Source organism: Neomonachus schauinslandi, chromosome 3 (genome assembly GCF_002201575.2).
Source record: "Neomonachus schauinslandi chromosome 3, ASM220157v2, whole genome shotgun sequence".
Taxonomy (NCBI): domain Eukaryota; kingdom Metazoa; phylum Chordata; class Mammalia; order Carnivora; family Phocidae; genus Neomonachus; species Neomonachus schauinslandi.
This window is the reverse complement of record NC_058405.1, coordinates 112792182-112820121: the sequence shown is the minus strand read 5'-3', so window position 1 is coordinate 112820121 and position 27940 is coordinate 112792182. Positions and strand designations below refer to the sequence as shown.

The following is a 27940-nucleotide window of genomic DNA, read 5'->3' as shown; positions in this document are numbered from 1 at the left end:
AATAATCTTTAAAAACTACTTAAAGGTGTAGTTTATTCTCCTTGTGCTTCCAAAGACTGTTAAGGGACACAAAATAAAATCAGATTTTCTTTTCCAAGAGGGATATTATGTTCTTTAAAGGAGCAAAAATTTTTCATTATTTCCACTGTCAGATTTGTTGGGGAAAAAAAAGAGTTTGTTTATTTTAGGGAATAAAAAATGTAATAACGTAGAAGGGCTAGCCTTCATCTTTAAAAAATGAATTGGCTTCAATACAAAGAGAAAGAAATGGCTCTATGGGCAAAATTCAAGTATGAGTGACCAATTTTTTAATTGTAAAGTAGGTGCAACATTTAAAAAAATGTTACAGCACTGCATGACCTGTAATGCTAACAATATTTACATTAACTGCTTACATGAAACCATAGAACTGTAAAAGAGAGGGGAAAAAAGCTCATGTGGACTGAAACAACAACACCTAGCATCCACATCAAAGCCGTAAGGAACCAGTGAAATCATGGGCACAAACATACTTTACATGGTCTACTGATGTAAAGTGCACATGGGTGGGGAAGCACACACCTAATTAGCTTGAACTATCTAAAAGAAGGCTCGGTGGACACAAACTCAGTCTAAAGACGGACAGCAAGGGCTAAAAGAACTTCTACATATCAACACACACACACACACACACACACATACAGACACTGCAACACACAAACACACATATGCGTCTACCTGGGAGTAAAAACAACCATGTAGACGAAACAGTAGAAAAGCAGGTTGGTGGCAAAAAAATTTAAAAAAAGGACATCTATGGTTTAAACATACCGAACACACAAAGACATATCAACAAACTACACGAAAGATGACTCGGGGTGACTGCATGGGAAGGACCAGCAGGCTATCCCGCGGTTACATGAAAGACACAATGGACCTACCCCCAGAAGGAAGGGTTCCTGCCTCCAGGCCGAGAAGCCCAGGGTAGCCGGTTGCATTCCATCAGGCTTGGGGGTAGGGGTGAGGGTGGGAGTGGAAGGAGAGCGAGACACAGGAGACCGGGGGAAGAGCTGAGAGCTGTTGCTATCAAAAGTGAGCCCAGATGGAGTGCTCTGTGCTGTGGCCCCAAGAAACCAACTGGGAGAATGACCTTGGTCTCCTTTTTCCTGAGTTACTGGAACTCTGCTACATCGTGGGACTGGGGAGTATGCGGGTGGATGAGAGAGGAGAGATAACAGAGGTGGTGGGCATTTGGGGGTCTGGAGCCTGCTATCGAAAGGCTCCCAGTAACTGGAGGTTTAAGCTGTTGAGTGAACCCCAGGCTAGGGGACAAGGCAGGGAGTGCTCTTGGGGGAGTTTACGGGTTTGGGGGTGGGGGCTGGTGATTCTAAGAATAAAGGGATAATGGATCCCTTCTTTTGATAATCCATTAATGGAAGTCAGGCTGGAGGCCTGAAACTTCACTCAAGTGCGTGGGAGATAGGGTTAGACCACCACCACAAAAATTGTGAAAAAAAGACGGAAGATTATGTTGTGCTACATTTCTTATTAATAACCTTGTACTTTACAATGGCTCACAGTTTTAGGTTTGTATACTTGTAATGTAGTATTTTCTCTCTACATTTGTTTCACATTTTTTTCTTACTTAATATAATATAAATAATTTGGTTAATAGATTTAACCTGCACATTTCAGCCACATTAATATATATAAGAATCTGTTAATGGTATAAATAATTCTTTAAATAAAATAAATCTGATATGTTACATAATACTGATAAAAAATTACCATTGCTAATAATTTTGTAAGCCACCTTCACTTCTGAGTAATACTGATGAATGGCTATGAAACCTGCTTTGATGATTCGTATTTCTTCTTGCCACTACACAAAAACTGAATGATAATCAACCTTACTTCTGATAATGGTTTCGAAGTGGGGCTTTTGCCTCCATGTATGGAAACAGAGAGTTTTATCTTGTCAGGTACCGTCTGCAAACAAATTCCACTCTTGAGTGTCAATGGTGGTGCAGCATAAGCTAGCTAGATCAATAGGTGGCTATCAAACGTTAACTACAGAAATGACTGAGTAAAATATTCCATCTAAGATTTTTTTTTATAAAACCTATTCTACTTTAAAACTTAGGTAAAAAAAATATGCAACAAATGGTTGCAGTTTCTGAATTCTTAATTTAGACCTGTGAGCCCTCATCCCTTAGAAATCTGCAAAGTTTTGATTTCCTAGGCACCCGAAATCGAGTCCAGTGCTGCCAGGCAAGGTTCATTCCAAACAGACAATATAAATGGACACTCGGTGGTGTGCAGTGTATGTCATCATTCAGGTACTACATCATCATGCCTTTTCTCTGCTGTTAAATACAAAAACAGCATCTGTTACATTATCATAGAAAAGCCTTTAGGTTGTATTTTTATTTATCACTTTACACTGGTAGTCTCTGGTAGGTGTACTCCATAGAAACCAAAGAATTTTGTACACTATTTCTTTGTACAATAAAAGATAAAGTGTGCATTAGGTACGCTTGTACATGACAATATTGTACAATATTTACACTTCTGATATCACCATGAAATTCTGTATTTTCTATATACAACATTGAAAAGTCTTCCGAAACATTTGGACATTTCTTATAATCACAATTTTAGCATTATAGAAAAAGTTTTTCAGTAATCTCTTGACCGTTTATCACTCTCATCAGTCAGGGGTTTTGATTGGTTTTCCAGCCTTCATTATCTTTCCTGTTCAAAAAAATATTGTATCACTGTTTCTTTTAGCACCCTGTGGTGGTGGTAGCAATCTGCCATAGCATAAATACTGATATAACAGTGGATATATCAATACCTATCTATAGATAGATTTATCTGTGCACGTTCCTTTAATAAACACTGCGCATTGGTGGAGTAGTCCCTGTTATCTGGAGATCTTCCTCCTCTTGGGTTTGGGGGGTCTCATTTGTCTGTCTCCCTGTGGGATTTGGTGAACCTGGAAATAAAGAGGTGGAAAAAAAAAACAACAACAACAGAGGTTGAAAGTACAAACACCATACAATTTCTGACAAAGAAACAGGGGAAAGAATAGAGTCCACCTTTCCTTTTCAATCACTGATATCATGGGGCATTTACGTTTTCTGTCAAGACCCCAGATCTCAGCATGCCCATGGTCACTACAGAGAAGGAGAAATCCTAGGAACTGATAAGCAGAACAACACTGTGGGAACCCCATAAATGGTGGGGGTCCCAAGAGGAACCGGAGAAAATCAAGTGTGGGAAATGCAGTGTGCTTTTGCTATCCTTGCTGCCCATTTAAGACAGAAATAAAGCCTTTCCTGTTAGCGATCCCTAGATCACCAATTTCAGTAGAGTCTAGAAAAGTGGAAAAATACATACCAAACATGTTTTCTTCTTTCCTTCATCACCCGACTTATTTTACCACTACTAAGGAGGGTCAGAACCGTGGTAAGAACACGCACACAGCTCAGCCCAAGGAAGTTTATTCCCGAGAAGACTTGCGGAGTGAAAACGAGAAAATCACTACCATCTATTGGCAGATCTGAGCTTGTATAGTCTGGGACGAGCAAGTAGTACAACTCATCTGTAGATGCTAATGCAGAAACTGTAGTAATTAGGGCTGTGTGTCAGACTGAGCAGGGGTGGAGCATGGCAGGACACGATCACCAGGTATCAGACAGCAAGTATGGTTCTGAGGGGCAGAGGACAGGTACTAGGGAGGTGATCAGGTGCCCCACATTGTATGTGGCTACTGACAGGAGAGGGCAAGATCAAGACCTAGGAAAGGCAGGCTATTCCCAAGGCAGTGGTGTAGCTAATGCTTAACAACCAGCTCCCTATGGAGGGACAAAAGCCTGTTGTAGCATTGCCAATTTCCATGGTGTAAATACTTCCACCATAGCCAATTTCAAAGCTACCAACATAATGTCACAGAACTCATAGTTAGGAGATGTGCCCAATCAGTTCTCAAGGTCCACTACAAGTTGGCTTAATTGTACATTTTAAAAATAATGTTTAGATAACAGCAGAGGCCAATGCTACTCAAAGTCAAATGTAAAAAGCTTTAAAATAATTAAATTTTGAAAGTAACGTTTATAAGTTTCTCAAACTGCCTCATCCTCCTAACCTATCCATATACATTTTTTAAAACCACTAGTTTCTGATGAAAAGCCATAACTGAAAACTTGTTATAATTGAGGAAAGAAAACTTTATTCAAGACTGCAAACAAATCTTGGTAATCTGTGGACCAAATGTGGCCCGAAAAGGTATTTTGTTTAGTTGTATGATGTTTTAATGCTTAAAAAATCGTTGTCAACAGTAAAAAAAAAAATGGGGAAATTTCAATTCCAGACTTTTAGCATCTTATGAAAAACTGGAAGAGCTTGCAACTCTGGCATAATTTCCCATATGTTGAGATCTGCTGGAGCGTGGAAGAAGGATCTCCTTCTGGAGAGAGCCTGGTCTCCAGGTTGCCACAATTCCCACCAGTCCTGACTGCCTGCTGGCCACAAAGGCCAAATGTCCTGCAGCAAAGACCAGCAAGATGCTCACCAAACCCATTTTCTCTTCTTCCTGAACAGGCATATTGTCTATTACATTTCCCAGCCCATTTGAGTTAAGAAACCCAGATGATGGGGTCAGACGAGGGAAATCAGCAGAAGTGATGAGCCTATCCTGGCAGCCCTCTGCATATACTCTTCTCCCACCTGCTGGATGGATGCATCGTGACATGAAGGAACACTCTGAGGCCCTAAGGAATGGTGGGCACTAGATGGAGGAAGAAGAACCTGAGTCTCTGAATGACTGTGTGCAGCAAGCCCTTCCCCAACCAGCACCACACTGAAGTGAGCAATAGCCTTTACTGTGTGGAGCCTCTAAAGCAGCTTACCCTGACTTCTTGGATGGCATTTCTCAATCCCCTTGAGTTGCTGTTTTTCTCACAGCTGACTCACTTTACTTATTGATAGTATTTGCCTGGCCTTAGAAGGTGTTTTAGACCTTTCCTAAATTCTATCAGGACATTTAACATCTTAGGGTCTTAATTCACCCATCTGCAAAAGGATGGGTTGGATCACAAAATCTCTAAAGCCCAAAGCAACCCCAACATTCTGTGAATCTATAAACTATATCTGTCAATCAGTAGCCACTGAATGGGTTGTTAGGATCCAGATAATCTTGTTAACACAAAGTGTTGAGTAAAAGTAAAAGAAATTAGCTTTCATCGCTGAATAGCCTTAGATAATTTACATCTTTTTAGAAATTACCAAAATTATATTTTGAGTGTTTACACTGGCCAATATGTGAATTAGAGGACAATGATTAAACTTCTCACATGCAATACTATTGTATGAACAGTTCAGTAAAAATGTAAAGAAAGAATAGACACAACCTCTCAAAAACCAGAGGTTACAGTGTTCAATAATTTAACAATAGGATTTTGTGCCAAATATTTTCCTTTTTAGCTAACAGTAGAAAGGAAACAAGAGGTCTGAGAGGTCCGTCCACTCTTGATCTTGACCCTATTGTTCAATTTCCCTTTTTTTGTTCTATGGACAAAGGAAAATTTGCATTATTGACAATTTAGGCAGCAGTAGTGACCACTGTTATTCAGAGTCAAACACAGAAACCTGTGGTTTGAACTCGAATATTGTGCTGCTCACATTTAGAAAGTATGCTATGTGGGAAAAATGAGTTATCTCAGAAAAAAAGACATAGTTAATACTACTAGGTTATTTTTTCTTAAATTACTTTGAATCTTTTCTGATATCAGTCCTTTTTTGAGCCTAGTAATTTAGTATTGCTACATGAGTTGCTTGTCAATATTTAAGAGACTTTACCAAAAAGTGTAATACAATTTATTTTCAAAGAAACACAGTATAATGGAAAAATAAATTAACTTACAGTCCCAGACATTTTGTCCAGTTCACTCATGGCCTCATGAATAGCAGCTTCTAAATGGTTATTTAGCTTTCCACTTCTGGAATTAATGAAAACAACACACCAGATTAATAAATTAAGGAAACAAAGTCTCAATTTAATCCCCTAATCAGAAAACAGAAGTACCAATTCCACCAAAGAAAGTCAATTTATATTTACATATGAAAAAGTCAGATGACAAATGCTCTGGGATTCTCACCACTGAATATTAATAATAAAGTCACTGAACAAGGAAAAAGTGGAACACATGACAGGGGACAACGGATTCTTTCCCTTTCCACATGCTCCTTCCCCCGTCCGATGCTTTTGCAAGAAAACTGGGCCACGGGTCTCCTTTCCCGCAGATGCAGCTTGTCCTCCAGGATTCCAGCCTCCCTGCATTGCCTCTTGTTCGGGCTCGTCTCTTTCTCAGGCAGCCGGGCGGTGCAGCCGCGGGGAGGCTGGAGGGGCTGAACTGCACACTCTGGCCACTAGGGAGCTCCCTCTGCCCTCTCTGGCGCATCCTGGCTTCCAGAGCTGAGCAAGTGAAGGCTGAAACCTGGTGTGCCTAAGTACGCACGTTGCACGTTCTAGGTGGGAAACAGCTTCGCTCGTCATGCCCAAGGCTCCCTCCATGACTGGGCCCACCACATTTCCCCCCAAACCGAAATGACTTAAGTATTTGAACAGATAAAGAATGACTATCTCAGAGTATCTATCACTCTGAATTTTTTTCTCTACTCAGCACGTGTGGCCCGAATAATACAAAAGGGTACCTCTGCCACTATTGAAACTATAGGAAGTTGTTGAACTACTTAAAACCGGGCAAATCCACACTATCCTATCCCCTTCCATAGTTATGTACCCTTTGTCTACTCTAACTTATTTTTTCCATTTTTATGCATATAAATAATTACCCAGGTATTCTGAGTACTAAGGTGATTCATTTCATTTGTCTTGTCACGACAATTACTAGAAAAGGTGCAGAGATAAACCTTTTCATAACAGGCCGTCAGCGTGGTTTTCCAAGAGTTAAGTCCCACCTCAGCATCTCCACGGAGATTGGAAATTTGCAGTTGTGGAGGAATTTGGCTCATAGTCCCATTTAGTTTGGCTCACATCGTGTTTAAAAACATATTTGAACTTTAGTGGAATGCCTTTAGATGAGGCCTTTCGGTTTACCACAGCCCCCACCAGGTTTTACCCTCATATGCCGGGACTGGACAATTCACACATTTAGTTTCTGTGTACACCCTGAGGAGTATACTGCCAGGCACATCATGCATGCTCCACATATTTACTAACTAAAAATTTTGTCCAAAGCTAACACGACATCTCGATATTTTGGGAAACATACATGAATTTAAGTCAGTTTAACTGAAAAAAAAAAAAAGGTTAATGTAATGCTTTTAACTAAATTATGTGGGCAATACAGCACCAACTCCGTCTTCCCACCTTTTGCTGGCCTGTAAGCCAGACTCCAGCTTTTACATTCTTCCCATTTATTTTTAGAAATATACACAATGCAGAAAAGTGCATAGAATAAATTAACCCCTAACAAACCCACTTCGAAGAATAAACTGATAATAAATTACCTACTTTCTTTAAGTCTTTTTAATAAAAAAAAAAAGCTGAAATTCCCATTTATCATCAATTCCTAGTCCCATTCTCTCCTCCTCTCTTCCCCAAAGGCAACTATGTTGTGTATCTTTCTAGTATGTTTTTATATTTTTAATTTTTAATTTTATTTATTTATTTGAGAGTGAGTGAGAGCACAAGCAGGGGGAGGGGCAGAAGGACAAGCAGACTCCCCACTGAGCAGGGAGCCCCAGCAGGGCTTAGTCCCAGGACCCTGAGATCATGACCTGAGCCAAAGGCAGACATTTAACTGACTGAGCCACCCAGGAGTCCCTGTTTTTATATTTTATATGTCCACGAACAATACCTGGTATTGTCTTTTTTGTGTGTGTGTGTTTTTTTTTTAATATACACACAAAGGTGTCCATCAGGTATGGTATGGTATATATGCTATTCTGCAACTTGTCTCTTTCTCACTTATTACTGTCCAAGCACTGAGCACTGTCCAAGTTGATATTATAACCTATTCATACACTCTTTTATTTACCTACCCATTCCAGTTTTAAGGGACCGTGAGCATCTTGTGGAGTCAGTCTGGGTTGCTTTCCCAGTGAGAAATTTGCTATGCCTGATGCTGAGTGACGTGAGGTGGGGGTGGGGAGCAGTCTGATCCCAGAACTCCGTAGGCCATGTAAGCTTGTCTGGGGTTGGGTTGGGGCCCCATTTATGGGCTGTTTGGCAAAGGTCTTGACAGTATCACACATCTCAATAGTTGCCTAACAATATTACACCTTGAGTAATGTGTTAAATAGATTTATCTTTACTATTTCTTTTGTATTTAAAACAATGCTGCTAAATTTCAAAAGATATTTATGTTATGGATATTTATTATAATATGGGTTTACAATCAACTACGTAAAGTTCTAAATGTCTAAAATGAAGGTAAAACATTTCAATGAAAAACCATTAAAGAATTTTGGTTTTCACACTTACCTTAATAGCAAAAATAGCTACTATTTATTGAAAATTGTCTGTGTGCCAAGAATTGTGTTAAATCTTCATATATATTATCTCAGTCCTAACAGCAAGCCTATGAGGTAGGCATTATGACAACTGTTTATATGCAATACTTCATGACTTTTTAGGAGAACTGGTGAAACCAATCCTAACTTGATAATGAAGAAGATGGATATTTAACTACAAATAGTTTTTAAAAGTAATAAATTCAAAGAGGCATGAAAAAATTTTCCCTATTTATGAAAAATTGCAATAACATCACCATTAAAGTATAAAAATAATTTAATATTACTTGCTGAATAAAAAGATAGAATTTAGGACTTTGTGATCTCCTTCTTCAACAAGATGTTTAAAATGTTTGTAAACAGCTTGTATTAATTTAAGCTAAGTTAATAGTGTTTTTCCTTTAACAAACTTAAGTAGTTAACAGAGGGAGAAGTGACTACTTGTGGAAGAGAGAATAGATACAGAGAGGTGGGGCATGAAATTGCTTGAATGCATCGGGAGATTCAAGAGGGAAAGGGAGATGCTCCCAGGTGTTAAAGCTGCAGACTAATTTTTACACTAGCTGGTCAGGTCAACAAAGAATGAACTTAAAAGAAGAAGAAAAATTTCCATGAGTTCATGAAATGAATAATTAGTCAAAATTCAGTCTTGCAGTACCAAGGGCCTCCCTGTGGAGTCTCTTCCACTATTTTCGATTCCCTGCTGACATTTAATAATAAACATTTTTACTAATGGACACTCTAAAACCTACTTGATTAAGCAATAGATGTTCACATAATCACATTTCTAGTTATTAATGGAGATAATTGCCACTTCTATTCTTCACTGCCTATATTGTCACACATTATCCTTATCTGCACTAATTGAGAAAAAAGGCAGGTACACATCTGTGAATGGTATAAGAAATGAGGGAAATGAAAAATTGCATGTTGCTCTACACTTTCAATTTAGAATTTAAGCAACTCACTTCATGTAGAACAGAACAAATTTGGGTGACATCTAAATGTCAAGAATCTTAGATTCTGAAACCTAATTAATAGAGAAAGTATGAAGATTGAAGAAAATTTAACATGCTGGGGCAACTGGGTGGCTCAGTCGGTTAAGCGTCCGGCTCTTGGTCTTGGCTCAGGTCATGATCTCAGGGTTGTAGGCTCAAGCCCCACTTCGGGCTCCACGCTCAGCGGAGAGTCTGCTTGGGATTCTCTCCCTCTCCTTCTGCCTCTCTCTTCTGTGTGCTCGCACGTGTGTGCTCTCCCTCTCTCTAATAAAGAAATAAATCTTTAAAAAAAAAGAAAATTTGGGGCACCTGGGTGGCTCAGTTGGTTAAACGTCTGCCTTTGGCTCAGGTCATGATCCCAGAGTCCTGGGATCAAGCCCCACGTCAGGCTCCTTGCTCAACAGGGAGCCTGCTTCTCCCTCTCCTTCCTACTAGAGCTCTCTCGCTATCTCTGTATCTCTCTCAAAATAAACACATAAAATCTTAAAAAAAAAGAAAAAAGAAAAAAGAAAATTTAACACGCTAAGAATAATTTCTTGCTTTTAAAGTGAAAGTATGATTTATTTTATCACTTTATCCCTTTCCAGCTTCACAAAAATCAGATTACCAAATTTTAAGTTTATATGTATGTATAGATAGAAGATTTGATCCTCATTTCAGTGAAAATCATAACAAATCTAAAAGCTATGGAATTTTTTTCTTTAATGGAGGCTCTCTTTAAATTATCTATATTATAACAATGCTGCTAAGAGGTAGATATTAATATGCCCATTTTAGAAATGAAGAATTTAGGCTCAGAGATATCAAGCAACATGCGCAAGGGTACACAGCTCTAAAGTGGTGGAAACAGGATTTGAACTCAGGCCCCAAACCAACCTCTTAACCATCTTATTCCAAATGCCGCCTTCCTTTTTCAGTTGCTTCTTCCTTCCTTTTCCTCTGTCTACAAAAGCAGTCAAATCTTTGTCATTTTCATGTTATTTTTCAGGAACTTTTCATATTAAGGATAGGAAGAAGCCTAATTAATTTATATCAGCTCTCTCTACTCCCTACTTATTTGCTCTTCAACCATGGACGCTTTGTTTTTACACCTTCCACTTTATTGGAAACTGTTTTCACTAAGGTTGCCAATAGCCTCTACATTGCCCAGTCCAAAGGAGATTTCTCAGTTCTTTTTTTAGTGGACTGCTGTTTATCATTCTATTATCCTGGAAGCTTTTGGTCTTTGGTTTCTAACACCTACTCTGCTGCCCTCCCCGCCCCCCATTCTCTTCCTCCTTTTTGATTTTTCTCATCTTCTTCATTATCTCTAGTAAATGTTCAAATGCCCAAATAGTTCAATGCTTAGCCCACTGTTCAAATGGGCCAAAGGATCTCTGTGTGATCACAGCCAGTTTTACACAGTCAAATACCACTTCTTCCCAGTGTTAGACACAGTCCATGGGCACCCCACATGTATTCAACAGTCCCCCCCTGTATTCTCCACTTCAATCAGTGTTTCTACCACCCACAAGGTCACCCCAGCTAAAACCCTGAAAGTTGTCCTTGATTGCTTACTCTCTACATTCTAATCAATCACCATGACGTTCTGTGAATTTTACCTTCTAAATATTTCTCGACTGCATTCCTTGTCCTCCGTTCTTATTGCTCCAATTCTGGTTTGAGTCCTCATCCTCCCTTGACTTCTGCCACATCCTCCTAAACAATGTCCCTGTCTCCAGTATGGTTCCCCTAAAATTTATCCTCCATATAGCCATATCTAAAGTGAAAATCCAACCACCTGTTCCCCTCAAGCACTTCCAATAAGATAAAGGATCCTCTGGGCCCTCACTAAGCTCTTCATGATCTGATTGCTGCTTACACCTTTGGCTGCATCTCTTACAATTTCCTGTCTGAGGGTTTATAGTGCCCCAAATCCAACTGCTGATCTCATCTAAACACTACCCCACCCCATGCCATCTTGGTCCTTATTTCCTTTGTCTGGCTATGTAGTGTGTAAGGCTTGGCTCAGATATCTCCTTTAGAAAGTCTTTCTTTTCCTGAGTTTAATGCCACTTCTCTATGATCCCCAAGTATACTATACATTTGCTGTCATTGCAATTTTAACATTTTAATTGTTTCTGGATCTGTCTCCTTTGTTTGACAGTGAGTTCCAGGGACTGCAGCACAGATTTTTGCTCAATTAGCCTCCTTAAATTAGGGAATAACGAAATGATTAAATAAATAAATACCTGATTGGGTTCAATACATCCTTTGTCACTCATGTAACCTTCAACTAATTATTTAAGCTGTTTGGGTCTGAGTGTCCTCATCCATAAATGGGCTTAGTAATTCTGGCCCATTTTGTGATTGGGAGAATAAAATAATTGATTTTAAATAGTATATGCAAAATGTAAGGTATTCTACTGGGCATTTATAAGGCAAGTCAGTCTGCATAGACAGTAGCATGATAAATAAGGCTGTTTTTACTAAAGTTTGCTTCATAGTTCCTTCTTTTACATTGCCAATCCATATTCTGAGCTTATGGTTTCATGACAGTTCCTTTAGATAATGCCACTTAGGACCCATGTAAATTCACCATAACTAGTAAACTAGCTTTGAAGAAAAAAAATTTAAAATTGCTATGTATTACTTACTACCTTTCAGAAATTGATTAATACCAAATTTATGGGGGAAATACAGCTCATTTAAAGGCAGTATATTTAAATATTTGGAGGCATTATTTCATTTCTGTGTTATCAATCGTTTTGGATATTTTACACATCATTCAACTAACTGGAATATCTCACTGGAGGAAAGATTTTAGGGATCTTTTACATCAAATAAACAAGTATTGTTGAATATTCCATAGCAAATGGCCCATTGCAAATTTGTGATGTAGGTAATTTTCAATTTCCCTCCTTTCATCCAAAACTAGTTTTGTGGGCCTTATCCTCCTACAAAGCTCTGCATGGTCAGAGTAGAGGGGGCTGGCCTCGTCCGTATTCCTTATTGTATCTGTAGCAAATCTGGCAATTCACTCAGCCATCACGACAATCAGTGCCAACTTGCTATCTTCCAAAGAAGTCCCCAACACAGGGGCACAGGAGTTTGTCTCTTGTGGTTGGCATCTTTCTGCGAGGCAGTTTATTGAGATAAAGAGTCTCCCCCAAGAGTTGTTCAGTTCTGAAATTTTATCTCTGGCACAACTGTGAGAAAGAGTGCTCTTTAATAGGTATACTGATATCACCATGTACACAAGATACACTACTAATCGTTCTGATCTCGTAATTCTTAGATGTTTGATAACATGAACATTTTAGTAACTGAACAGGCATGTCAATTATATGTATTTTGAATAACTTTCCCTGTGCCTATGTAGACTTCAGCTACATTTTTATTTTTCTATTTTATTTATTTATTTTTAAGTTTTATTTCTTTTTTTTAAATTTTTTTTTTTTAAGATTTTATTTATTTGCAAGAGAGACAATGAGAGACAGAGAGCATGAGAGGGAGGAGGGTCAGAGGGAGAAGCAGACTCCCTGCCGAGCAGGGAGTCCGATGCGGGACTCGATCCTGGGACTCCAGGATCATGCTCTGAGCCGAAGGCAGTTGCTTAACCAACTGAGCCACCCAGGCGCCCAAGTTTTATTTCTTTTAGTAATCTCTGCACCCAACAGGGGGCTTGAACTCATGACTCTGAAATCAAGAGTCCCATGCTCTTCTGACTGAGCCAGCCAGCCATCGCTTGCTACACTTTTAGAGACTATTTAATTGCTACGAGAGTGTTTCTTTCCCAGTAAATAAGAGGGATGGAGATGGAGGGAGTGAGGAAAGAGCTCATGAAGAGGGAAATCCCACACAACAGTACAGATTGTTAAGAAAAGAAAATATTTTCTATAATAGCTGATTTGGCTTAACTATAATGGTCCTCTTGGGTGATAACTACTAAACTGTACTTAGGCAGGCCCTAAGGTGGACAAAATTAGTGAGATTTTCTTGTCCCTATGAACAAAAACCAGTACATTATATCCGTGGAAAACAAAATGGCAGAAAAAAGAATCAGCGCTTACTTTCTGTTCCTTTTCCGGGCTCGACTGTAGGCTTCTAAACCTTCTGTTAGTGTCTTCAACTTCTCGGGCTCCACCTGAGTGAAGGCATGAAGACCAAACCATATTACCCAGACCTGCAATTGTTAACATCATTTTTACTTTCCTGCTGGGGGAAGGGAGGCTTAACTTTCACTGCCCTGTCAAATGCCCTGTCCTTGCTCAAGCAGAGGTTGACTATCTGGCTCCAGGCTGTAACATCAATGGAAATGAAAGATCATTTGGCTTTCCTATTGTCAACATTTTGAAAATAACATTTTAAGAACAAAATTTGGACTTTAAATAACCTTCAATTCACAAAATCATATAAATCAGAGATCCCTGGTTTGCTTTCTCTACTGCCTGATACTCAGCAACTGCAAATCTATACTCCATCAGGGGAGGACAAGAGCAGTGGTGAGTGAAAGGGGTGGGCTTTGGAGCCAGCAGATGGAAGTTTGAATCTGACCTCCTCACTTTCTAGCATGAATAAAACACCCAGATGTTCTGGGTCTCAGTTTCCTCTTTAAAATGAGGACAATAATACCTACCCTCCTGCTAGAATTGCTGAGACAATCAAAATGCAACAAGTCAGGTTGAACACAACTAAGCATAGAACAGCTATTATTCCCTAGTAGTATTAGGCTCTGCAGAGGCCACAAAATGAGTGGGCAGTAGACCACCATAGTCCTTCCGGTCAAGGGAAGAGGGTCTGGCTACGCCTTGTGTGAGTGTCCTCTCCCTTCTTGCTTTGTTACCGCCAGGGATCTTGCTACTTCATCACCCTGTGGCCACCAAATGGTGACCGGGGGACTTACGGAGGTAGGGAGGTGCAGCCTTTACCACTTTCCCCCAATAATCTCTATCATGGTTCTTGAAGGCATCCCTCCAAGATAAACAATTAATAAATAGAAAAACTTGTATGTGACTTGTGAATAAAAACACCTTTAGAAAAACATTGCTATTTTTATTGATCTTAAAAAAACACCACCACCAATTTAAGTAAAAACAGTGTTGCTTGCTGTGTAAACACAGCTTCAAGGCAAGTGTCCCAGCCATCCCTTAACCCAGTTTTTTCCCCAACCCTATGCTACTTTTATATAAAAATTTGAGAGTTTGCCAAAATGCCTCAGGGGTAAGAAAATAAATACTAAGAAGCAAGGAAATTATTAACTTTTCTCTTGAAATCTTCCTGACTCATGAATATAATTTATAAATAATTTTTCTTTGACCCCTTCAAATTGAGTACTCAGTAATGAGTAACAAAGGGTTTCCTTTTTCAAGTTTGAAAACAAGCATTTCTAAATATTCAATGAGAAAAACAGTCGAATAATGAAAACATTTTCCTTTTCACTATTTTTGTATCTTGTCCTAAAGGATGCAAATATCTAATTACACAAGTTCATTGGGGACACCCAATTTCTTGTGTGCCAGAACAAGAGACAATTTTGTTCTAATAACACTTCACAGAAGCCATGAAGAAATGTGTCTTGCTGAAATAACTGGAAAAGCTTAAGATGAGTATATCCATGTGTTGTTTTTTTTTAAAAAAATGGTGCCTGTATACATTTTCACATTTTATGTTAGAAAAGAGGTTTCATCTTGTATTCACTCACATGAAGAGAAAATGAAAGATATTTCACACATTACATTTATGTAATCTATGGCTAGTTCCACTTATATTTAAATGACCTCCCCCCCCTTGGCAGTAGGAAGGAAGTTCTCCTGTAACATAAACTTATAGTAGACACAAATTGATGTAGTGAAAGATCTCAGAAGGGATTGATGCAAGCAACAGAAAGATTCACAGTGAAACAAAGCAAGACATCAATATGAAGACTTACCCCACTGGTCTTAATTCTTAAAAACTAAGTTAGGTAAAACTATTTTTTTAATCTTCAATTTTTATTTTTAATTAAATAAGGAATAAGGGGCAATAAAAACATTTCTTGTACATTTATTATAGAAAAGTCACTGTTTTATCATTTAATACGGTAAACACTGCAAACTAGTATTATTTTTGTTATTTTACAGATGGGACTCAGTGAATTTAAGTAACATGGCCAGCACTGAAACTCAGGTCTGACTCCAAAGTGCTCGCTCAAGCTCTCTTCACCACACCAACTACAATATACATTGAAGTATACATTTTACACACACACACACACACACACACACATATACTAAAAAAAATAGGTCAAATGATTTTAAAACAAATTAGATTTTTACAGAAATTTAGATAACACATGCCCAAAATTATCTTTAAAAATTTTTTATGCTTGGATAATTTTCTGGTGATTTTTCTGAACTAATCCTCTACCGCAATTTTTTTTTCATTTAAATTGCCTCTAAGGCTGTAAGGTACTCTATAATGAACTATATTATTTATAAAGGATTCAATGACCTTGAAAGAGAAAGCAATGATGGTGCTTTCTGAAACTAAATACAAATAAGATACACATAACTGTTTATTTCTGATATGACAAGATCATACATATCCAGAGGTAAATGTTTAGCTTATTTTGTTTCAGAATTTTAGTACTCTACTGAATTGTGAAATACATGAAAAGCATATGTTGTTTATAGGGAATTATTCACGCACTTATGCAATATTCAAGAAACTCTTTAAAGATACCAGCACCCCCTAAGATGGTATCGGAGAAGAACAAAATAAATTCAATTTCTAGTAAAACAGAAATCATATTTAATGATTTAATGAATACTTCCTCATAAATTACTTAGCTAACTTGTAAATGAAGAAAGTACTGAGAAATCAAATACATAAATGTAACATTAAAAAGGATAAACACACAAATATTTCTATAAACCTTACACTGAAGGAGCAAGTAATTTAAAACACTTAATACTTTGATCTGTAATTATAACCTTATATTCCTGTACATTCATAAGCCAGAGTTCCATAAATTATTTAATTCCTATCTTGGTGAGAAATCATGGGAGGACTTTATAATGTACCTTTACTCATAACTGTCCCATAGACTCACTCTAATAATGATGATGCTAACAGTAATGACCAACATGATATAACTCCTTGCACCTATGTCATTTAAGAATTAGAAACAACTACCAGAATTTATATGTCTTTATAGTTCACATATTATCTCATGTGCAAATATACACATATAATGAATATTTTTTTTTACTCCTAAAACCCTCTTTCACTCATTCACATTCTTCAGGTATCACAATTCTTCAACACACATAGTCCTATAGCCTGTTCAGTAGGGTTGGCAACATACCCAGAAACATACCCATATGCTCTTATAAGGTGGAAGTTTAAGACTTTTCTGAACAAGTCTGAATCTCTGGTTGTCTATTTTGTTCACAAGGCACATATTAAAATTTGGTAATTTTATTAAGTTTGATTTGGGGTCAACGCAGTAGCATGTAGTCTATCTTAGAAGTAACTTAAATCTACCACAAAGGGAGACGCAAACCTTTCAGAGAGCCAAACTGACCCTCTGAAAGTGAGGGAGAGTATATATTAGAAGAGCCTGGATCAAAGATCCTAGATCACTGTTGAATAGAGCCCATTAAGTAAAGACGATGTCAAAATTTCCTGCAGGCATTAAACCTGGTAACGGGATTGAATTTCTGGGTGATTTACTTTGCCGCTACTTAGTTGTGAGGCAAAGCTGTCACACAAAGGTCAAAGGACTGAGTACAAGCCACATCCCAGGTTTCATAAGAGAGGCAGGACAGCTGAACTCAAGCCACCTTTTCATTCTTCACGCCTTTTTTCATGTCGTCAGCTCCTGTTGTTGGGGGAATGGCACTGTGCAGAGTACTAAGCTTAGAGTTAGGAGACGAGGGGTGGGGCTTGGTTTAACTGCCTGTCACTGTGTCCTTAGGAACGCTACTTTGCTGAGCTTCAGCTCCCTCAGCTGTAGAATAGGGATGGTTGGGTGCTTTCTAAACACCAAAGCACCAAAGGGTCATTAGTGGCATGTGATACAAGGACAGACCTTTAAACATTTTTAATCTGTTTATAGTCACAATCAGTTTATATATACTCATATAAGTTTATATTAGAAAAATACAAAAAACATTACACCTATGATTTCACATGTATTATATCTTAGAATAAGACTGAAGGAGTTATTTGAAAGTGGCTTGAATGGTGCCTAGTTCATAGTATAGTCCAAAAAGTCTTTGTTGAATGAATAAATAAATAAGTAAATGAATCTGAATAAAATTTTTAACTAAGTAATAGTACAGGCAAGCACGCAACTTTATTTTTGGTTTTCATTGGGGGGGGAGGGGCAGAGGGAGAGGGAGAGGAAGAGGGAGAGGGAGAGGGAGAATCTTAAGCAGACTCCATGCCCAGTGCGGAACCTGATGCAGGGCTCAGTCTCACGACCGTGAGATCATGACCTGAGCTGAAATCAAGAGTTGGACCCTTAACTGACTGAGTTACCCAGGAGCCCCTAAAGGAACATTGCATGCATTTTTTTCCTATTTTTTTTACAGAGAGGCAGCAGAGGGTGGGGGGGTCAGGGGGTGTAGGGAGCAGGCAACTTCAGCTGAAGCCTGGGAAGTATAGCCCTGAAGCAATAAGCAAACATGAGGCATTTATTAGGTTCATTATTGTCAAACATTAATTAAACAGTAAATATTTAAAAAAATCTTCCACCTGAAAAGGTCCTGTTAACTTAAGGGCAATATTGCAATATTTTTTTAAAAGTGGGAATTAATGATAAATAAATGATTCAAAGAGTTGACTCACCTGTGACAATAAAGGATGAACCTAATTTTCCATCAATAGTACTCACGGAAAAATTCCTAAAGTGAATCCCATTTTTCTTTTCAAATGAACTAACCAAATACACATTAACGATTTTTGTCGGTGACATTATGTGAGGCTTTGTGTGCGTGTGTATGTGTGTGTGTGTTTCCTTTCCTCTTTACTTTGGAAGCAGGGTTTTAAGTAGTAGAAAAGTATACTACAGGACTAGAATAAATCTATTCTAAATGTACAACAGATTTCATATTGATCCACCACCCATACATGCAATTAAATGTTTTGGGTAAGCTCCTACTTCTAAAGCAGCACTGCTTAAAAGTTCATGAAGCATGTACCTGCCTCAAACCAAACTCCAGTTGCTACTATCCTTTTGAAAACTGTACCGACGAGCTCAAGAACTCCGTGTGGGTCTCAGTTTATCTGTAAATGGAGATAGGCCTCCTTTTCCTCTTTATCCTTGTTCCGGGGAAAAAGGTTACAATATTTCACAATTCACTTCAGGGACATTCACAGTCTTACCTAAGCTTTTACTCTGTTTAGTCATTTTGTTAATATTCACATTTTTGGTCTTACCCAGTTCTTCATTGTTATTATCTTCCAAATTTTGATCAGGCACTGACTTCGTCAGCCTGGCTTTTATCTTGCACATTACTTTTCAAAAACTATTTTCCTCCCATTTCAAGGAGATCCTGTTGCTACAGAGCATTGATTGCCCCTGCCATCCCACCAGCCACAATGCAGCCCAAATACTGTGGTTGGTGATCAAATGTAGAGACAAGGATTCATTCCCAACAGTAGTTAAGGAGATACCGAAGGCAAGGGCAATACACAAAGCATACTTTCTTTCTTTTTTTTTTTTTTTAAAGATTTTATTTATTTATTTGCGAGAGAGAATGAGAGACAGAGAGCACGAGAAGGAGGAGGGTCAGAGGGAGAAGCAGACTCCCCGCTGAGCAGGGAGCCCGATGCGGGACTCGATCCCGGGACTCCAGGATCATGCTCTGAGCCGAAGGCAGTCGCTTAACCGACTGAGCCACCCAGGCGCCCTACAAAGCATACTTTCAACAGAGAATTACAGTGCCAAAGAATACAAACAGCTAATGCTGATAATCAAGCACAGAAAGGATGTTCTTGAAAGTAGAATGTTTAAACATCACAAGAGAGCTCATACTTCAGTTATACATCCTTAAAATGCGACGGTCAGCTCTCTCTCGTTATGTTTCACACTGTCAAAACGTGTGTGTGTGTGTGTGTGTGAGAGAGAGAGAGAGAGATACTCACCTGACACATAGAAAGTGTACTGTCCCAAAATAAGTTTGGTTATGAGTTTTAATAATGATGAATTTTGTCTCATTTGAATGACTGACTATTCAGAGAACTATTTTTATCTCTACCTGCCAAATACAACCACACATAAAAAGGCAAAGTGTGATTCTAAAGAGAGAGTACCCTGCCCACTACTTTTAAAAACATGTCTTCATTTATTCATGTGGTGTTGCACTGAAATGTACAACTTTTCTGGGTAATCAGAGGTCTCTATCTGTCCAACAACAACTAGTGTTTCCCTGAAGAGAAACATTGTGGTGCCAGTCCAGAAATAAATCCTTTCCTAAATTTGGCTCAAGTCAGAATACACATTGAATATACAAGCAATGAAATATGAAGACCGGGGCACCTGGGTGGCTCAGTCATTAAGCATCTGCCTTCGGCTCAGGTCATGATCCCAGGGTCCTGGGATCGAGCCCCGCATCAGGCACCCTGCTCCGTGGGAAGCCTGCTTCTCCCTCTACCACTCCCCCTACTTGTGTTCCCTCTCTCGCTGTGTCTCTGTCAAATAAATAAGTAAATAAATAAAATCTCTAAAAAAAAGAAATATGAAGACCAATGGGAAATGTTCAAAAAGAGTAAAAATTATGTACTCAAAAAAATTTTTTTTGATTATCACTTGAGTGTCAATCAATACTCTTAGGCTAGTTAATATAAGATCAGAGAGGGCAGATGATAATTACAAAATATATTTTAGAAAACAGGGGCACTTTTCCTATTTTTAAGTAATTATTGAAACAAGTACATAAAGATAACCATTTTCCCCCACAGTCGCATCTGCTTAAAATGTTTGCACATTGGGATGCCTGGGTGGCTCAGTTGGTTAAGCGGCCAGTCTTGATTTCAGCTCAGGTCATGATCTCAGGGTCCTACATTGGGCTCTGTACTCAGCAGGGAGTTCGCTGGAGACTCTCTCTCTCTCTCCCTCTGCCCCTCCTCTCCACTCTCTCTCTCTCTAAAATAAATAATCTTAAAAAAAAAAGTTTGCACTTTATGGTGGATAGGTGTAATGCCAGTGGAAGCCATTTCCCTTTCCAAGAATTCCCTAATACTGTGCCAAGATCTGTCAGTGCATTTCTCTGGCTGTGATGATGTACTGGAACTCAGCACTGAGGTCTTATTCTTGGCCACTGAACCTTAACTATAAAGGATTCATGGTTCAGAGAGAAACTTGCATCATTTATTTAGAAAAAGTATAAATACCTTTCAGACCATCCTTCATTAGAAACTGGTAACAAAAGAAAGGAATGTATTAGAGAGTAAGGAGATACTACTTTTGAAACGGTGTACTACCAGACACATAATATTCTTTAGTGTTTCACAAAGCTTCAATATTGGGACAGCATCCTATAGGGGTGATTCAGCCCAACTCTTCATGGACTGTTAAACATCTCTCCTAATTATTATTGTTGCATGTGTGGGAGTGGTGTAGGAAAATAAAGGAAGAAAGTCTGAGTTGGTATTCTTCAGAAACATTGTTGGGAGAGGGACTTCCAGGCTCACTGAACAAAGTGCTTGAAAATGCTTCCAAGTAGAACTCCTGCTTGAAATGAAAAGCTAATAATAATTTATAATCAGATATGCCAATTTGTATGTGATGTGCTGAACTTCATTAAAAAACGGTCATAAACTATTTCATTCATTAAATATATTCATTATAATCCTCTCGCCCTCAACCTGGTTGGTAAATCCTTTATTCATGGATAATGCATAGGTAAACAATAACTAAACTCAAATTACCACAATTCCAGAGTGGTGACATCCAAATTAATAAGGTTGTCTAACATAAAAAGAACAGGGGCAAGGAGGCTAATTTTTACTGAGCCTCTTTTGTGTGCTGGATAATCTATTTATGGTATCTCATTTAATTCTTAAAACATCTTCTGAGTAGGAACTGATATTCCATTCCCACCTGAGAGGTGAAGAGACTGCAACTCAGGGAGATTGATACACCTACCCAGGAGCATTTAGGGAATGGACAGAGCTGGGATTAAGCTCATGTGAGAATGTCCAAAGCCCATGCCTCTTTCTGCCACACTCTGTGTTCTCCCTAGTTCTCTGCAGACTATGTTCATACAGTGTTTGATGTTTTGAAATAAAACCTCTTAGGAAGCAATCTCCAAAAATGTAGAACTGTTCTAATGCATTATTAGTAATGCTGCTACACTTAATACCCCACCAAAGATTAACAATGCCTTCTTAAGATCATAAACTGACCAGGTCATTTACTATCATGACAGCTGGCTAAAGTATCAACTTAAGGACATAATGGACATCTCAGCCCCCGGCCGATATCAGTGCTCCAGTCAGTCACAGCATTGATCTGTCAGTCCAGAGACCACCCATACAACCTGAAAACAAGAGAGGTGCCCAGCTTACTTTGAATTAGAAACCTGCAATACTGCTAATACACTGCTTTTTTTAAAAAAATTTTTGCCTACTTCTGAAAAGAATTTGAAGTGGTTTGCTGATAACAAAGACTGCAACAGAAAAATAAATGATAGGTTTTTGCGATGTGGGGGGTGGGGAGAGATAAGATGATAAATCTATTCTAACACTTGAGTTACATGGATTTTATCTGGAGGGATCTGACAGAATCTTGGATTAATTTACTTTGTGGACATGGAAATAGTATGAAAAACGGAGAATCTAAGAAGGTTTAAAATGATAATGTGTAAGAAAATTGTTTACTAAACCTTTTCTTCTGAGATACTACAAAGGCAAACACTAGGGGGATGTGGTCCCACATTCCACATTAGCAAGGTGGAATTAATTAGATTTTACGTATAACAAATTGTTTATGGAGTCAGTCTCTTTCTTTCTCTCTCGACTTTATTAAAATGTCAGCCATTGCCACAGTATATAAAAGAGACCCTAATGCACAGCTTACCTTTTTAAAAGCAGAAATCTGATTAGTAATGCACAGACTTTATTTATCCAGCATTGCTGAGGACTAAGGGGTTCTATGTAAATAAAATTTAATCATGACTAGTTTGTTCACCGGACTGAGAGTACAAATTTTAAAAATGTATTACTGGATATCTTTTAAAAAAGACCATGCTTTGTCTTACACAGATATTGAATATAGTTTAACTTTTTCTTGATGAACCAGGATTACCAAAACATCAAGCAAAGGCCATCTGGCTTGAAGTCAGACAGACTTGTGTTTGAAATTTCACCTTTTCTGGTCTTCTAAATTGAGAAAACTGCTTGGCTTGCTGGGCATCATTAAATAAGGTATGAGGAAGCCCTTCCTTTGTTTTGTGAAGTATAGAAGAAAAAAGAGTGCTTGTGAAATAGTACTTTGTTTTGTTTTTTTAATGTGCAAAAGTGAGGTAGGTCCTGGGAAGACCAGAGGTTTTTTAAAAATGTTAAGTGCCCTAGAGCTTTTAAGGCTGTTATACCTTCCTTTTTAATGATAGATAAATATTTCATGTGTTATCATTAATATTTTATTATATGTTTTCAGTTTTGCACCTCTAATTGTGTGCTTTAAATTATTTTTTTTGAATTACTAAAAATATTTTTAGTGTGTCATGATATCAAGGTTTTGATACTAAGGCTGTCAGAATGCAAAATTACAATGTCAGATGGTGGGGGGTGGTGAGGGGAATATTTGAGATGATAGAAACAATTTTATGTTCCCTGTTAGAAATTCATCTATTGCCTCCAATAAGGAAGAAGAATCTGGATTTTTTAAAACACTTATTATTGTATAGTGAGTGAAAACCAGTTGCTTATTTAAATGAAGCAAAATAAATGTTTCTTGGACTCTCAGATAATGATTTTTTTAAAAGTGTATCTCCCCAAACATCAGTGAGTAACTCAATCCCAGGAGTTTGCAAACACAGACTAATCAGAAGATTAGGACCATTGTTTAATGTGAAATGTGTTAAAAGTACATGCCTTTATTCTCCTGAGGACATAAAAAGATATTTAGACAAGGCATTTAAGATAGGAAGAATGATTCCAGGAAAGGGAGGCCATAATCTTTTCTTTCGTTAAGCTTATTGTAAAATGGCACTTAAAAAAGACTAGGTTTCATTTGCACAAAAATTGTAAAATGGTTCAGTGTCTACATCTTATATTTGGAGCAGTCCATTTATATCATAAAAGCCCAATTTTGCTGTTTCTAATTACTTTTTGAATAAACTGTCAAAAATATTTAGGTTTATCAACCTAAAGAATGTTTTGTCTGGTCTCAGAGAGATTAGAGAATAAAATGTTTTGTGAATAGGGGTATGGAATTCATTTTCTTATCTAACGTAGAAACACTATGCCCAGAGCGTATCCTGACAAGTATATATTAGGCATTATAAGCAACGGTTTAAGGACCTCCTGGTCATTTGGAGAAAGACAATCTTTTTATTGTGCTGGCAAAAATGTTTTTGGTTTCCTGCCATTAAACCTAAGTGCCAGTGGAGGTATGAACAGAGTTGAAATAGCTTTATGTAATATACTCTTTAAGAGAATAATATATATTTGTAAGAGTAATTTTTATTTCCTAAGGAGATGAAAAATTGTTTCCTCATCATATGTGGAGAATGTGCATAATTATCTCGTCCTGGTCGGATATAAATTTTTCTATCTGCTTCAAACATTCTGCATATTTCTCGCCTAGTGAACCAATTCTACCAATTGTGGGGGAGGGGGGAAACCCAGAAGACCCCTACTAATTTCTTCTAAATTGAATGGTAGTCTCATGGAGAAGTTTTCATTTAATTTATATGATCAGATTGTGTTAAGTAGAACCAGACTGTGGGGTTAAACATTTCCATATGTTATAAAGGCCCAGAACTTTTCCTGAAAGCAGACACCATTCTGAACACAGACGTCACTGGCTGCTTCCAGAAATGGCTGCAGCTGCACTGGGTTTCACCCTCTCCTCAGTTCTATGTGTCCCGTGTGATGCCATCCCCCAGTACTTCCTGTTACCCTATCTCTGCCACCCTCCTGGACTCCAAAGGCCACCAGATTTTTTCCCAGTCCTTGCCACTTGCCTTCATCCTCTGTGTATGGAATGAAGAGTTAGGTACATGCAGGGAAGGAAGGCAGAATTAACAAAATTCGGGAAATCTGGTTCCTGGGTTAGAGGCCCTAGTGGGATCTACAAAGGCTTCACAACTCACCCCTTGATATGACATTTTGGTGACTATAACCATCCCCTCTTCATTTTATGCTCCAGAAGTTTGTGAGACCTCAATGAGTCATGAAGAATCCTAATTTCAAATCCAAAGAATCCAAAGTGATGACAACAAAAAATAACAATTGATATCTGAACAAAGGTTAGTATTTGACAATGGATAAAGATTGGTATACCTTCCCTTCCTCGGGGCTTTGTTGACATGAATTGTGAACGTCGTCTTCTCTTACTAATTTTCCAGGCCAAGAAGTAAGTCCTTTGATTTGGCCCCAGACCAAGTCGCCAACGTTGAACGTCCTTGGCCTATAATGTATCAACTCATTTGAAGAAGGGGAATCTGGATTCCTTAGGTCATCTTCACTACTAATGCTTTTAGCATCTGAAGGGCTAGGCACACACCCATTAATGCTTTTGGCATTAAAGTCTCCATTGTAATGGATGTAGTCTTTGACTAGAGAACTTTCCAAACTATTTGAGGAGCTTGGAGACTGTTCCTCTAGGACCAGGTCTTGCCTTGCAGTGCTCAGCAGCTCTCCAAAGCCCCGACTCTGTCGAGGTCTGTTCCCATTAATGTGTGCGCATCTTTCCACAGTGTTCTCTAGTCTCTCCTTAAAACTCATCATAGTTCTTTTGTAGTTATTATACCTGAAATTTTCCTCCAGAATTTTATCCCCTTGACAGTTTCTTGGTGGTAACAGTACTGGGTGCTGTTCCCCAGGCAGAAATGGCAGTGTAGAGACATTGTTGGACCTCTCGTGACAAGGACTACTGTGGATATGGCCTGGATGATCTAAAAATTCCTCACACTTCCACCTGTTTCGCTCCCCTCCAGGGCTTTGCTCCCCATCCCACTGTTTTTTGGATGTGTGGCAACTTGCTGACTTGAAATATTCAAACCCATCTCCTTCATTTGAGTTTTTCCCATGGTCCAGATTCCTGGGCAGCCGAGCCCCTCTTGCATTCCTCAGCCTACCATCATGATCGACACTGCCCATGTTTCGTCCATGAATGACCGCACTGACAGCACTGGGGAGACTTAATGGGTCACCAATCGAGGCAGTGAAGGCACTCATGGCACTCAGAGCTGGAATGGGGCTGATCTGAGTTGTACTGTTGACTGCAGTGGTGATGACAACCTGCATTCCTTTGCTGGCTGCATCCACAACTGCTTTGTAAATGGCATCTACAGAAGCATCACCTTGGCCACCCACAATGAGGCCATCCTTCACCTGCTGACCAAGAGATGGGTCAATCCTCGGTTGCAACTCACAAGATGTATCTTGGAAAGGTGGAAGTGCAGTGTTTGGATTCTCAGGAAGTGCCGTGAGCCCCGGCTGAGTGCTTATTCTTTTGTTTAGGAGAGCTGCATCTTCCTGCATTCTCACCTTGAAGAAACAGACAGGAAGCAGTGAGAGAGAGAGAAAAGTTTTTAAAGACCTCAAAAAGAAAGACCATAATTTCAAGATTTACCAAAAGGCAAACAAATGTAGCAAGGGGAGAAATATAAAGAAAGGACAAGGCTCAAAATGAAATAAAAAGTCACTCTGCATGGAAAAGTTTGTGTCTTGATTATATTTGGGTAGTTTCTTTGGTTGAAATCATTTCACAGATTTTTTTTTAAAGAATTCATCATTGGGGCACCTGGGCGGCTCAGTCAGTTGAGTGTCGGATTCTTGGTTTTGGCTCAGGTGGTGATCTCGGGGTCTTGGGATCAAGCCCCTGGTCAGGGCTCTGCACTCAGTGGGGAGTCTGCTTCTCTCCTTCTCCTTCTGCCCCTCCCCCTGCTCATGCACTCTCTCCTTTCTCTCTAAAATAAATCTTTTTATTTTTATTTTTTTATTTTTAAAGATTTTATTTATTTATTTGACAGAGAAAGACACAGCGAGAGAGGGAACACAAATGGGGAGTGGGAGAGGGAGAAGCAGACTCCCCGCCAAGCAGGGAGCCCGATGTGGGACTCGATCCCGGGACTCCAGGATCATGACCTGAGCCGAAGGCAGTCGCTTAACCACCTGAGCCACCCAGGCGCCCTAAAATAAATCTTTTTAATAAATACAAATAAACGATATATTTCTAAAATAGATAGATAGATAAAAAATAAAGAACTCATCATTACCAAACATTTTCTAGAAAAGTTAAAGTTGAGGTGGTTGTACACAAACTGTTTTCAGGTAATGACTCCACATATTTTTAAAAAATATTTATTTATTTGAGAGAGAGAGAGAGCGCACACACACACAGAGGGAGAGGGAGAAGCAGACTCCCCACTGAGCAGGGAGCCCAATGCAGGGCTCAATCTCAGGACCCTGAGATCATGACCTGAGTCAAAGGCGGCCACTTAACAGACTGAGCCACCCAGGTGCCCCATGACTACACATATTTAAGTGTCATTGCAGGTTTTACAACATTGGAAATCAAAGAGAGAAACAAGTCAGTCACCAGCACTCCTCAAATTACAAAGGGAACCAAATTTTGAAAAGGAGTTCTAAGTCACTGATATTTCTACTGAAATACAACATAAGCCAAAAGAAAATTCTCTCTCTCTCTCTTTCTCTCTCTATATATACATTCTTAATGATAAAATATTTCTGATACAACACTGTATTTTTGAAGAGTTCAGACAGAATAGCGACACCTACTCTTTAACCTTACCAGGCTACTGACTGGGGGACACCCCCATGCTGTCAGCAGTGACAATGGCTCTCTATAGAAGTGATTCTTAACTGGGAAGAGAGGCAGGGAGAGAATGCCCAGCAGGTAAGAATATCAATGCTCAGGACAGGAAGGATGAGTGCAGTTTGAAAAAGTCCCTAAGGTTATTCTAATTGCACCAACCCCACCTAAAAATTGCTGCTCCAGATCATTGCTACTTTGGATTTTCTCCTCAGTGATTTCTCCCTTCTTGTCTTCGCATCCTTTCTCACTAAACCAGAACCTGGGATCCATCAGCACATCAACCACTCTCTTGTTATTCTCCCACTGTCCACACCTACCAGATAAAATCTCAATCTGGGATCAATTTAACTGCCTGCTATCTTTATCCACAGTGAGAATGCCGAGTATCTGTCTAGGAACTTAAGGCTTTCAACTACAGCAGGGGGCTTATTGTTTCCATCAATCT

General features: G+C 38.8%; 1 protein-coding gene across 2 annotated transcripts in view; it reads right to left on the bottom strand.

The window, feature by feature from the left end:
* Nucleotides 1–1714: 1714 nt before the first annotated feature.
* MBD5 (methyl-CpG binding domain protein 5) overlaps nucleotides 1715–27940 on the bottom strand; it is a 60712-nt gene continuing 34486 nt past the window's right edge. Inside the window, exons 7-10 of one of the 2 annotated variants that reach the window (XM_021702943.1) lie at nucleotides 24996–26204; nucleotides 13571–13644; nucleotides 5906–5981; nucleotides 1715–2977 (exon numbers count right to left, since the gene is read on the bottom strand). In XM_021702943.1, the coding sequence (XP_021558618.1) occupies nucleotides 2906–2977; nucleotides 5906–5981; nucleotides 13571–13644; nucleotides 24996–26204 (1431 nt within the window). In that variant the 3' untranslated portion in view covers nucleotides 1715–2905. The remainder of the gene's footprint in view (nucleotides 2978–5905; nucleotides 5982–13570; nucleotides 13645–24995; nucleotides 26205–27940) is intronic. The other variant, XM_044913283.1, reaches the window with a different exon arrangement.